Source organism: Nematostella vectensis, chromosome 3, assembly GCF_932526225.1.
Source record: "Nematostella vectensis chromosome 3, jaNemVect1.1, whole genome shotgun sequence".
Taxonomy (NCBI): Eukaryota; Metazoa; Cnidaria; class Anthozoa; order Actiniaria; family Edwardsiidae; genus Nematostella; species Nematostella vectensis.
The window spans coordinates 10,762,204-10,775,317 of record NC_064036.1 but is presented as its reverse complement, the minus strand read 5'-3'; the positions used below and the strand labels follow the sequence as shown (position 1 = coordinate 10,775,317).

Here is a 13,114-nt window from a genome sequence, read left to right as displayed (position 1 = left end):
CCCAGAGGGGATATAGGGGTCACAACTATAAATATATTAAAACTGGACAAATTTGTTTATGCTCGCCACATTTCAAAAGGGAAGTCACAGGGAGTCCCACTCCTTTATAACGCCCAAGAGGTGAAGGTAACCTCTATATAATGCAAGCAACAAACTTATAACCAAAGAATACGACTGGTGTAAAAAATTGTGAGCATCTTACCGTGTAGAAGTCTTTGCTCTCTCTATTCAAGACGCCCTGTGTTCGTATGACACCGGTGGTCTCGTTGATGGTGAACATGCCTAGCGCGCCGTGCATGATGGTGTAGGTCACATGACCATTACGCTCCACGTCAGCGTCCGTGGCGTTCACTTGGACGACAAACTCGCCCGCCGCAGCATTCTTGGTAATAAACTCATACATTTTAGGCCCAGGAACTTTTATCAACCGAAACCATTAAGCCGTATAAATAAAGTAAAAATAAACAAATAAGTAAAGGTAACAAAGGAGTTATGCTCGATGACCAAGCGGTTGCTACTGGGATTGTCAAACATTGTTTTCAAGGCAACTGTTAATGTTTTCAGTGGACTGTAGTTGACCTATTGAAATAATTTCCCAAGTTTGCTTTACCTCAGGTACAGCCGCTGACATGTTTCTCGGCCGTATGACGGGCGCATTATCGTTGACATCCGTCAAATAGATCACGACAGAAGCCTGGTCACTGAGTTGGGGTATCCCTTGATCCTTGGCGAGCACTGTTAGCGTGATTGTCTTGTTCGTCTCACGGTCGAGGGGTCTGGATACACGGATAGATCCCAACACGGGATCGAGGGTGAACAGACCTTCACAGGGAACAACAACAAATGCGTAAGATTTATATTCAATGCTAAAATTCACTGTCTCCAGGTAAAAAATAACGATGAACAGTCGAATACTAATGACTGCATGCCTCACATGCTAAAATTCCCGCAATCAAAGGCGGCTGGGACGGTACGCAAAGCGTGTTATATCATAGCAAGACCTACGTAACATTCGGGGCTACATCTAGCAAATGTTAAGCATAACATGGACAGCTCTAATTGGGCAAAGATGGTGCATTTAGATTTAAATTTTATCCGCGACAAGACCTCAGTGCCCGTGGCGACATCATTATATTTTTCATTCACTAAGCGGGCATTGCTTTGATTATTTACGAAATCCAAATCCAAATCCAAATCCAAATCCAAATTCCAAATTGTGCGGGGACCCGCGGTGGCATTTCGCGTCCTCTTCAGGGCGCGACGCCGCCATATCAAACCACTCAACCAAGTGTGGTAATACAGCGTACTAACCTTGGTCATTACCAGCGGTGATCTCGTACATCATTCGGCCGTTAGAACCAATATCAGCGTCTACGGCCTGTACAGAGTACGCTATGGTACCTACTGCCACGCCCTCGGACATCGTGCGCTCGTATACCCGGGACGTGAACACCGGGGGATTATCATTCACATCGAGCACGTGCACGTGCACCTGTGGGGATGGCAGGGAAATGAGTCAATAAGCAAATGCATTTAGGACGAGAAAAGCGATTTAAATAGAACTGCGACTTTGAGGAGGTGAGAAGGGCGTAGGAAAACTAGGGCATACTCCGCCAGACATACTAGGCAAATTTGATGATCTAAGCATTAGTGATCTTCTAGAGAAATTCTTGTTACATCACCTAATTTCACACCTCCCGCCGAAAGAGAGGCTCATTTTTTTATTTATCAAGATAAGTGTCAGAGAAGATTCTCCTTGGATATGTAAAGGAAATACATATCTTAGGACGACCTTTTAAAATGCTATAGAGACGCCAAAGAATATCGTATTAGGTCTGTCTGCTGCTGAAATGGCTGCTGCGTACTATCGAGGGGCCCAGAAAGTGCTTTATATGTCTTTTACAGAGTCCTCAAGGCAACAAGTCATTCTAGAATCACGTGGCTTACCTTTGCGTCTGAAGACAATACGGGAGTGCCTCGATCTGATGCCGTTATTGTCACATGATAGTTTTCTTTGGCTTCGCGGTTGATAGCTTTTTGGAGGCGAATCTGTCCTGTACTCGGCTCAATGCTAAACACCCCATCTCCGCCAGTTAAACTATACATGATCTATATATAAGGTTGGAAAGTATATGAGACAGTCTCTTGAACAGAGAAATATTAAAACCTGTGCGATAAATCGATGATGCTAATTTCATTCCGATCAGTTGGTTAACGACAAGATAAGGCCTATCTGAATGTTGTTCAGCAATTGTTTCACTAGGTAATAACTTTTAGTTATAGGAAAAATGAATTAACTCAGGGTTGAAGTTTTATGGTGAACGCATCTGAAAGCAAGTTGTTGAAAACGAGTTGTCCCCCTGGCGTTTCGTACTTTTTCAACTCGTCTTGGCCCTTTTCTTTAATTTCATAGCGAGGCAAATGGAACATAAGTTAAATCCTACGTTAATTTCCCTGCATCCTTATAATCGGTGTTACCTGGGAATTGATGCCCGAGTCTTCATCACGTGCTGTTACCATAGTAACCTTAGTGCCCACTGGCATGTTCTCCAATACCGTAGCACTGTACTCCGATTGGTTGAATTGTGGTTGGTTGTCATTAAAATCGGTCACGCTGATGTTGAGTAACGCAAACGAAGTAAACTGCGTCACGCCATGATCCGTTACTGACAGGTTGAGGACGTAATGCTTCTGCACCATGGACTCGTAGTCAAGGCGACCAGAAGGGCGGACAATGCCAGACGTTCCTGAGAATAAACATCACCATCACCATCACCATCACCATCACCATCACCATCACCATCACCATCACCATCACCATCACCATCACCATCACCATCACCATCACCATCACCATCACCATCACCATCACCATCACCATCACCATCACCATCATCATCATCATCATCATCATCATTACGTGGCTGGAAAACGAGGAATGATTTAAAAATATTCCGGGAGAGCATGAAAATGTTTATCTTGTCTAGAATATCCAAAATAAACTAACCATGATCTGCCAGAGATATAATATTAAGGTATGCTCATCTCGCATAATGGAGATAGAAGCTTATTGAAAGAGTAAACTCTAAGGTTTTGGTGCAGACTGGGCGTTAACTCAAATCTGATAATACCACTGCTTCATCCTGCCTACTGAATACACGAGTCGTTCTGTCAGGGGGTTAATAAATCTTAATATGAAAATGGTTCTGGTAGTTATGATATAAGGCAAATTGTGAATAAGACTGTTTGTCACCTTTATCTGTTTAATACTTCGCGTTACTCCTTGTAACTTTGTTACTTGTCAAAATGCCAGTGCACGCACCAAAAGTAAGGGCAACACTAACTACACGTGTACCTGCTATTCGGGATTTACATGACAAAACTCTGAAACAAGAGCTAAGGAGTTCTAACACTTGTCTAGACTTATAATTTTTCAGCAAACAACATAAGGCAGTAGCTGAGGCAGAGCATCCACTAAGTATTAAAGGAAGAAAAGAAAAGGAATTCAATATATATATATATATATATATATATATATATATATGTTTACCTTCGATAATGAATTTTCCATCTCCACCGCTTACGATGTTGTACGCTAGTTGCGCATTTGTTCCTTCGTCGGCATCTGTGGCTGATACACGGATAACCTGATACAAGGAAAAAAATGTGATGGTCAGCACACAGCACAAAAAAGGTAGATTCAAATGGAATTTCAAAGCGCAGGGAAACACCAGAAGATGATTCACAGAAAGTGCACATGAAAAAGCCGAATCATAACCCGGAATATGTTAACAAAAACTAAGATTACTTAAACACGGCATAGGGGAGCCCAGTACCACGTTTACAGAGGGAAATCCTTTTGTGTTAAAAGGGTAGAGGTGGAGGCTCATATCCTTAATTGAATAATACGTCTGATGAGGGCTCGCGTTTGAGTGAAGAGGAAATGACAGGCCCACATACATAAGCCACGGTATACAGAATAGTGAATTTTCACGAAAACACTTTACACCTTGCCATAGACAATTACCAACCAACAGAAAGAAATGAACTAAATAAAGAATAAGATTTGGCCTTCCTCCCTTTTCTTGGACAAGTTGACGCAATGAGAGATCAGGTCATGAGACACGTGCGGAGATGATTAAGGCGGCGTAGGTGATACTTTATTAAGTTCCCTACCTGGTAGCCTCCATATGCGTTTTCTGGTGCGGACGCGTAGTAGACAGGACTGCTAAACTTGGGTACGTTATCGTTTGTATCAATCAGGGAGATCTCTATGGTGGTGTTGCTCTCGAGCGATGGGCTTCCCTTGTCCTTGGCCTGGGAAAGCAAAGAATTGGAAAATCATACACAGACATCTCGTTGTCCAAGATCAACTTGATTCGCCAGTGCTAAGGCAGGCTTTTCTTGCGATTTTTTTTTTAAGTTTATTGCACACGTTTCATGCTTGCGCTTTATTAAGTTGAAGTGGAGCTGCGCGAATGTTATGATATACTGTATCTCTATTGTACTACACAAACGTAAAGGTGAAGCTTGCGATACAGTTGACACCCCGCGAGTAGAGAACTGCAGCCTTCTCCTCACGATCCAACAATACAGAGCGGCACTTATTTTTATTTTGTCTACTTAAATATAAATCAGGCAGGTTTTACCACCTTATTTACAAACACGTTTTTTTGCCTAGATATATAAAAAATGTTCTTAACTCAAGGTACCTCCTTGAGGGTTTCTATTGTATTTCTCTCACCTGCACTACAAGCGTGTAGAGACTTTGCTGTTCGCGGTCAAGTTTTGAAGATGTGTTGATGTTGCCCGTATCAGGAACAATGATGAATGGAAGAATAACTGCAATAAATCCAACTTACTCACTTGAAAATCATTAGACAATGTCTTATTATTTGAGATACTGTAAATGCGACAAATTGTAGTGAAAAAGTCTTATTCAAACGGTCTCAACAAGATCTCAAGCTACTCTCTACCCTACTCTAAACATCCGAATGGCACGTTTTCCACTGATAAGGCGAGGAGGTCTACATACGAAATCTGGGAAATTTGCGAGAAAGTATGGTTGTCGGCGGATCTTTACTTAATATCATGATTTTGATTTAGAGAGAGAAAAGAGAGGAACTAAAAAAATGTACCTTCATCTTTGCCAGTTGACTCGCAGCCGTAAAGTTCGACTCGTAAGCAGATACGGCCATTCCACGACGTAGGTTGAATACGCACATAGCGCGCATGGGACGCTGGGAGAATGCGATTTTCCCGCAATGTGTCACCGTCCGAATTACCCGTGAGCACCTGCGAGGAGGGGAATGGTTGTTCCAGTGAGTATAACTATGATGCACATCTACTCGTGTTTTATCAGGTCAAGAAGAGAGGAGATAATATCATTTGTCATCCTTGGAAAATAATAAGCTTGAGAAACATATATATCCAATCAGGTAGTTTAGGATATTTTAGGATATATTTTTAATGAAGCTTGTTTCAGGTGGTTATTTCGTGATTTCATCGAAAAATTGTCTTCCGATATAAAATGAAAATAACAACAATGCTGATTTGGGCTCTTTGGTGTTCCTATCAGGGACAATCGAGGAGAACAAAGAGAGGGCAAGATTCATTCGAGGGGGAGATCTGCCATGTTGGCTGAATGAGAGAGTGTCACTAACCGTGCGATGTTGAGTATACGAGCTCCCATCTTGGCTGAATGAGAGAGTGTCACTAACCGTGCGATGTTGAGTATACAAGCTCCCATCTTGGCTAAATGAGAGAGTGTCACTAACCGTGCGATGTTGAGTATACGAGCTCCCATCTTGGCTGAATGAGAGAGTGTCACTAACCGTGCGATGTTGAGTATACGAGCTCCCATCTTGGCTGAATGAGAGAGTGTCACTAACCGTGCGATGTTGAGTATACGAGCTCCCATCTTGGCTGAATGAGAGAGTGTCACTAACCGTGCGATGTTGAGTATACGAGCTCCCATCTTGGCTGAATGAGAGAGTGTCACTAACCGTGCGATGTTGAGTATACGAGCTCCCATCTTGGCTGAATGAGAGAGTGTCACTAACCGTGCGATGTTGAGTATACGAGCTCCCATCTTGGCTGAATGAGAGAGTGTCACTAACCGTGCGATGTTGAGTATACGAGCTCCCATCTTGGCTGAATGAGAGAGTGTCACTAACCGTGCGATGTTGAGTATACGAGCTCCCATCTTGGCTGAATGAGAGAGTGTCACTTACCGTGCGATGTTGAGTGTACGAGCTCCCATCTTGGCTGAATGAGAGAGTGTCACTAACCGTGCGATGTTGAGTGTACGAGCTCCCATCTTGGCTGAATGAGAGAGTGTCACTAACCGTGCGATGTTGAGTATACGAGCTCCCATCTTGGCTGAATGAGAGAGTGTCACTAACCGTTCGATGTTGAGTATACGAGCTCCCATCTTGGCTGAATGAGAGAGTGTCACTAGCCGTGCGATGTTGAGTGTACGAGCTCCCATCTTGGCTGAATGAGAGAGTGTCACTAACCGTGCGATGTTGAGTGTACGAGCTCCCATCTTGGCTGAATGAGAGAGTGTCACTAACCGTGCGATGTTGAGTATACGAGCTCCCATCTTGGCTGAATGAGAGAGTGTCACTAACCGTTCGATGTTGAGTATACGAGCTCCCATCTTGGCTGAATGAGAGAGTGTCACTAACCGTGCGATGTTGAGTATACGAGCTCCCATCTTGGCTGAATGAGAGAGTGTCACTAACCGTGCGATGTTGAGTGTACGAGCTCCCATCTTGGCTGAATGAAAGAGTGTCACTAACCGTGCGATGTTGAGTATACGAGCTCCCTTCTTGGCTGAATGAGAGAGTGTCACTAACCGTGCGATGTTGAGTATACGAGCTCCCATCTTGGCTGAATGAGAGGGAGTAGCTGCCGACATAATCGCTAGACCCAGGCCTTCCCTGGGTAGTGACGCGCGTTACTTTGCGCATACCACCAAGGTCTATTTGCAGATACTGCTGATCGCTGTTACTGGCAGCGCACCAGGCACCTAGCAAACAGCAGGTTTTAGTAAACCACAATAGACTTTTAAGACTGATTGACTTGAGTAAAGACTACACTCGTACGTGTGGAAGAAAAAGGCTACGGCTTTGAAAACGACCAGAACTTAGTTGAAGGGCTGTTTTTGGGACTACTTTGTGTATGATATCTTAAATGTGGAAAAAAAAACCTCACTTCTTAGACTGAAAGCTTCAAATTGAAAGACTTGATGGGTAAAGTGTTTTTGTTTTGGTCCATTTTTATATCCGTAATAGTATAAAGAGACGATCGTAAAAAAATACAAAGGACAAATAATACTGTGAGATGTGCATGAGAGACAGTACCTTTGTTAAAGACTCCAGCTTTGTTGAAGGGCTGGTTGTTAAGGCGGCAAATAATACTGTGAGATGTGCATGAGAGACAGTACCTTTGTAAAAGACTCCAGCTTTGTTGAAGGGCTGGTTGTTAAGGCGGCCTTGCGTCGGGGAATAGTCTTCATTGGGTACTGTGTAGGTAGAGGTCGCAGTCATGTCACTTGCTTTGATATCACCGCTGACCAGTCCAAGTGGTGTAGCGCAAGCTGTGTTTACTGCAATCATCTTCAGTCCAGGACCTGTGATGTCATAAAAAGAGTTCGATAAAGATTAGTGGTGTAATAATGGCGAACTTGTTACAAATGTTAAACAACGCATTTTTAACTAACACGCTTCGTGACTAAATAAAAGTCATAGAGTGTTTAGTGCTACCTCTATCGAGACACGGCAAAGTGGCTGTTTAATGTTTTTTTTAATAAACGCTTAATAGATTTAATAAGTACAGTAAAATGGAATAATTGGGACTAGAAACAGGCGTATCCACTTTTAAAAATGGACTTCGTGTGGTCATCCCTCTAGGGGCCGTCCACACTAGCACGGATTCGTTTGGATCCGTATACTTTTTGATACGTTTAGGTTTCCGTCCACAATAACACGGGGGTCGAATCCGCGAATCCGGAACTTTTGAAAACGCTGTCGAAAGTGAATAAAAACGAATCCGTATAATTTGGTCAGTTTTGTGGACGGTCGAATCCGTATCAAAATGAAAACGATAGCGTTATTATCGCAGGCGCGTCTGCTGCGAAAATGTGAACGCAAACCAAGTGCGTTTTCGGCGACAAGAATCCGGATACTTTTGAATCTGTGTTAGTGTGGACGACCCCTAAGTCACAATAACAGGCATATACATGACGTACCTATATTTGCGTGAGTGATAGCGTATTCAAACATTCCATTCAAGCCCTGGTCGCCATCTATCGCTTTTACTCGGCCGACACCAGTCCCTAATGCAGCATCTTCATTCACGGTCATTTTATACGGAGCGGGGAACTGGAACTTGGGTGCGTTGTCGTTAATGTCAGTAACATGTATGACCACCTATATATCAAACGAAAGAATAGGTTTAGCTCAGGTGCTGATAGGAGCGTATTGAGTAACATGTACTGTATGACCACCTATACATCAAACGAAAGGATAGGTGTAGCTCAGGTGCTGATAGGAGCGTATTGAGTAACATGTATGACCACCTATATATCAAACAAAAGAATAGGTTTAGCTCATGTGCTGATAGGAGCGTATTTTAATGTTACTTAAAAGTAACATGAATGACCACCTATATATCAAACAAAAGAATAGGTTTAGCTCATGTGCTGATAGGAGCGTATTTTAATGTTACTTAAAAGTAACATGAATGACCACCTATATATCAAACGAAAGGATAGGTTTAGCTTAGGTGCTGACAGGAGCGTATTGAGTAACATGTATGACCACCTATATATCAAACGAAAGGATAGGTTTAGCTTAGGTGCTGATAGGAGCGTACTGAGTTCTTTTTACGAATGTTGAAATATCATAATCCATGCATTACTTTATGCTTTTAGTGATGGAAGAAAGTATATTTGTTTGTAGAAGTGTTGAATTGCACAGTGATATTAGTGGATATAGGGGGAGGGCATATTGTACATTTAATTTGCATGATATTACTATGATTAGTGACGCATGTTTAGCACCAGTGTATTAAAATAATGCGTATACCTTGTTTATTTTCATATAGCTTAATTGGTTGATTAATGAGTAAAGTGGTTGATCTTACCGAGGTATAACCGACGCGCGGTGTCTGTCCGTTGTCCGTTGCCTGCACCGTGATGACGTAATCGTCACGTGACTCCCGGTCCAACTTAGCTGCGGTAGTAACGAGTCCCTAGAAGCAAAACATAAAAATGGGAAAGCTGTGAGATTGGCAACGGTCACCACTTAATGATACGAGTTTCTAGTAGCAAAAAGATAAAAATGGGTAAACTGTGAGATGTGCAACGGTCACCTCTTGATGATACGAGTTTCTAGTAGCAAAAAGATAAAAATGGGTAAACTGTGAGATGTGCAACGGTCACCTCTTGATGATACGAGTATCTAGTAGCAAAACATAAAAATGGGTAAACTGTGAGATGTGCAACGGTCACCTCTTGATGATATATGTAGCTAAGGTGATCATATCTAGTATTAGGAACAGCAGAATTGCTCGAGTTGAGACATCTGAAAGATATCTTATGCAAGGACATTTAAGGACGAGATTTTAATTTTTTTCTTAATATTTATTTTTTCAATCCAATAATAGAAGATGCATTTGCTAAAGCGCGCGGGCTTACAGTAGAGACCTTCTAGCATTGCTATAGCGTAAGATATAAAAAATACTCTAAAAATGGTGAACTTCAAGAAAAGGCGGTTAGAGCGGAGCTTCCGTAACTCTAGCAGGGTTTGTCATGTAATTCAGCGGGATCTAGGGAATACGTTTTCTTTTATTGAGCTGGAGCAAGAACTTTATAAGGACAAAGAAACAAGTGTAAATAACGTTTGACGTCTGTCATCAAGAAACATATAAAAAAAAACCGTTGTCGTTTTGGGGGTCTGGTACCGAGGAATGTTAGTTTTTTTTCAGAGACTTTCTCCATTGACTAAAGATGGCCACTGTCGGTGTTTTTTTCTTCAGATTACAAGACATAAAGTTTACGAAGCACCTGCGGTACGGCGACCTTAAAATAACAAGCATCATGCAGTTTTTCAAAATAAGGAATATATTAGTTTCCTTATATGAAATTGACAGCGTTTGGCAAAAAGGACAAACTTTTCTTGATATGTGTATTTGTTACACGTCGCTCAACTCAGCACGAGACGAAAACCAGTGACCTTTTCTCATCATCCTTACCGTTAAATTATCAATTGAAAAGACATTTTGCGACGACCCTATGCTGTACATAATGATCGTCCCTGCCCTCTTTTTCACGACCTCGACCATGACTACAGACGATCCGATTGGACGATCTTCATCGATCTTCACCACATAGGATGACGTATTGAAGACAGGACTGTCGTCTCCCGAGTCCACTATATTGATGACCACTGTCACGTTAGTTGCGCGAGGACTGGTGCCATGATCACGTGCTTCCACTTTAAACACGAAGGAACCATTGTTGCTTAGGAACCCGGACTGGCCTAGCTGAAGACGACTGATGATCTTGTTGACTCTGAAGAAAAAATAATCGAGATCCAGACGTCTGATGCAGATTTATTGGCTACATCATGGCGGATCCAGGTTATTCGCCTATTCTTTATTGAAGAGGTAACTCCATCTCTCGGCACTAAAAGCCGAGACAATCTTTTAGCACTTGCTCACCGCTAACCTAATAAATCCTATCGAGTTGCAAAAAAAAATACTAAACGATTTTCTTGAGAACTCGATTGATCTTTCGTATTTTTCTCCCTATATGAGAAAAATGGAAGCCTGATAAAGTTGTAATCTATCAAAAATAATACCAGAATCCGCACAACCTATTCAACCCCGATAGAAAAATTATGTTACTATGTCAGAAGGGACGGCAGTTGGTTTGTCGGTATATCTGTTATAATGTACTCACGTGATCAACCCGTTGTTGGCATCAATAGTGAACAGTCCTGGGTCTCTACTGTCACGGATAGCATATGTTACGTGACCATTGTTGCCGACGTCACGGTCCTCGGCGTTAACAGCCAGCACGATGGTCCCAACTGGCGTCCTGTCAATCACGTCCGTCTGGTACTGCACCGTGGGAAACTGGGGCGAGTTATCATTCTCGTCACCAATCTCCACGTTGACCGCAACGTTAGATTCTAGTCCCCCGCCATCTCGGGCATGCACCGTGAAGGAGTAGGCTTGCTTGGTTTCTCTGTCGAGGGGTCGAGTGATAGTGACGGACCCTGTGTTGCTATTGATCGCAAACCCGGGGTAGCTCATGGAGTACGTAATCGCTGCGTTACTACCCTGGTCAGGGTCTGTAGCGGTGGCGTTAACTATAACGCTTCCAACAGCAACACCTTCGGAGACATCGACATTGAAGGCAGGTTTGGTGAATTTTGGGGTGTTGTCGTTGACGTCTTGTAACGTAACAGTTACGGTGCCGTAGCCTTCGCGCGGGCTATAACTTCCATCGATCGCAGAGACATTTAAGACATACACAGCCTTGGCTTCGCGGTCAAGTGACCCAGACACCCGGACAACACCATCTGACCTTCCAATCTCGAACTTCCCTTCTGATCCGGAATTTATCGAGAAAAAAATCCGCCCATTTAACCCTGAATCAGGATCATTGGCCGTTACCCTAGCAACAGATTGGCCAATAGAAGCAGCCTCGCTAATTGTGCTTTGGATAGAGCTCGGTATAAATCTCGGCGTGTTGTCGTTAGCGTCTAGCACGTGGATGACGACTTCGGCTAGCGACTCGTGTCCAGTCCCTGCCTGATCCGCGGCAATGACGTGGAAGGTGTAGTTTGTTGTGCGCTCGTGATCGAGGCTCGGTGGTGGAGAAACCCGGGTTGTTATGACGCCTGTGCGAGGGTTGACAGCAAACTGAATGCTGTCGCTACCATTTAAACGATATCGAACATCGGCGTTGGACTCGATGTCACGATCTGTCGCCATTATGGAACTTGCCTGAAAAAGAGAAAAGAAAAAGGTTAGCGTTACAGGTCTTTGGTTCAAAAGGTTCAATTGAGTCTAATACAGACTTCTAGCTCCATTCACCTACCATTTGCACAGGCACGCCGGGCCCAGAGTTTTCTTGGATGGATCCAGTATATCGAGCATGGGAGAACTTGGGCACATTGTCATTACGATCAAGAATCCTTACAAGAGCTATGGCAATCGCCTTGAGAACATTTAATAATACATTTAGCATAGGAGCGGAAGAGCAAAGAACAGAAAGTATTTCTGTCGTTATAAATTAGGAATTGGAACAATTTTTTTCCGTAAGCAGGGCCACAGCACAGGTTTCCGAGCCACCGAACAACTTAATCTTCCAGTTATTCTTTTTCAAAATTGTATTGGCCATGTAGCGTAACTGAGAAAGTGGGCTATTTACAGAAAAATCTATCACCAGGGAAGGGTTGAGTGACAGAGAATGTATGAAAAGTCCGTTATATTTGGGGAAGCAGGGTCAAGGCAGACAAGGCAAGTTAGTATTTGAGTTGAATGTCTCACCGTTCTGCTGATGGGTACACCACCGTCTGTGGCCGTGATTGTCAAATTGTAGAAATCGTTCACTTCGCGGTCAAGGTTTCCTGCCACTTCGATCGTGCCATGGTTCGACTGGAGAGTGTAAAACATTTACAAACTATAGAGCTGTTACTTGTACAGTAGCTAACCATAGCCTACACCACGATTACACATTCCATTGCAATTTGCGCTAATTTGCGCTAATTGATGCCAAATCACACAAAGCGAGACAGAGACAGTCAAGATTACACCACCTTGGTGACAGCACGAAAGAGGCCGTGGCTATCCCCCGCTGTCACGCTATACGTCACGTAAGCGTTCTGCCCGCTATCAGCATCAGTAGCAGTCACGTCCAGCAGTGAGGTCCCAACGGGAGAGTTTTCGAAGACGGTAGTGGAGTAGTTTGTCGGGTTGAATACCGGGTTGTTATCGTTCAAGTCCCCTACGACGATCGAGACACGCGTCTGTTGAAAGTATAAAAACTAGTCAAGCATTTCATACAGATCATATGTTCAACCCGAACTGCTGAGTT

At 43.2% G+C, this 13,114-nt stretch overlaps 1 protein-coding gene across 4 annotated transcripts in view; it reads right to left on the bottom strand.

The window, feature by feature from the left end:
• LOC5506165 (protocadherin Fat 4-like) overlaps positions 1–13,114 on the bottom strand; it is a 74,346-nt gene that overhangs the window by 16,384 nt on the left and 44,848 nt on the right. For all 4 annotated transcript variants that reach the window (XM_048724532.1, XM_048724529.1, XM_048724530.1 and 1 more), the window contains 18 exons: positions 12,837–13,046; positions 12,568–12,675; positions 12,116–12,235; positions 10,970–12,021; positions 10,261–10,579; positions 9,151–9,258; positions 8,255–8,435; positions 7,451–7,636; positions 6,861–7,033; positions 5,139–5,295; positions 4,745–4,842; positions 4,177–4,317; positions 3,551–3,647; positions 2,479–2,747; positions 1,948–2,109; positions 1,312–1,492; positions 611–822; positions 203–382 (listed from right to left, as the gene is read on the bottom strand). In XM_048724532.1, the coding sequence (XP_048580489.1) occupies positions 203–382; positions 611–822; positions 1,312–1,492; positions 1,948–2,109; positions 2,479–2,747; positions 3,551–3,647; positions 4,177–4,317; positions 4,745–4,842; positions 5,139–5,295; positions 6,861–7,033; positions 7,451–7,636; positions 8,255–8,435; positions 9,151–9,258; positions 10,261–10,579; positions 10,970–12,021; positions 12,116–12,235; positions 12,568–12,675; positions 12,837–13,046 (3,954 nt within the window). The remainder of the gene's footprint in view (positions 1–202; positions 383–610; positions 823–1,311; positions 1,493–1,947; positions 2,110–2,478; positions 2,748–3,550; positions 3,648–4,176; positions 4,318–4,744; positions 4,843–5,138; positions 5,296–6,860; positions 7,034–7,450; positions 7,637–8,254; positions 8,436–9,150; positions 9,259–10,260; positions 10,580–10,969; positions 12,022–12,115; positions 12,236–12,567; positions 12,676–12,836; positions 13,047–13,114) is intronic.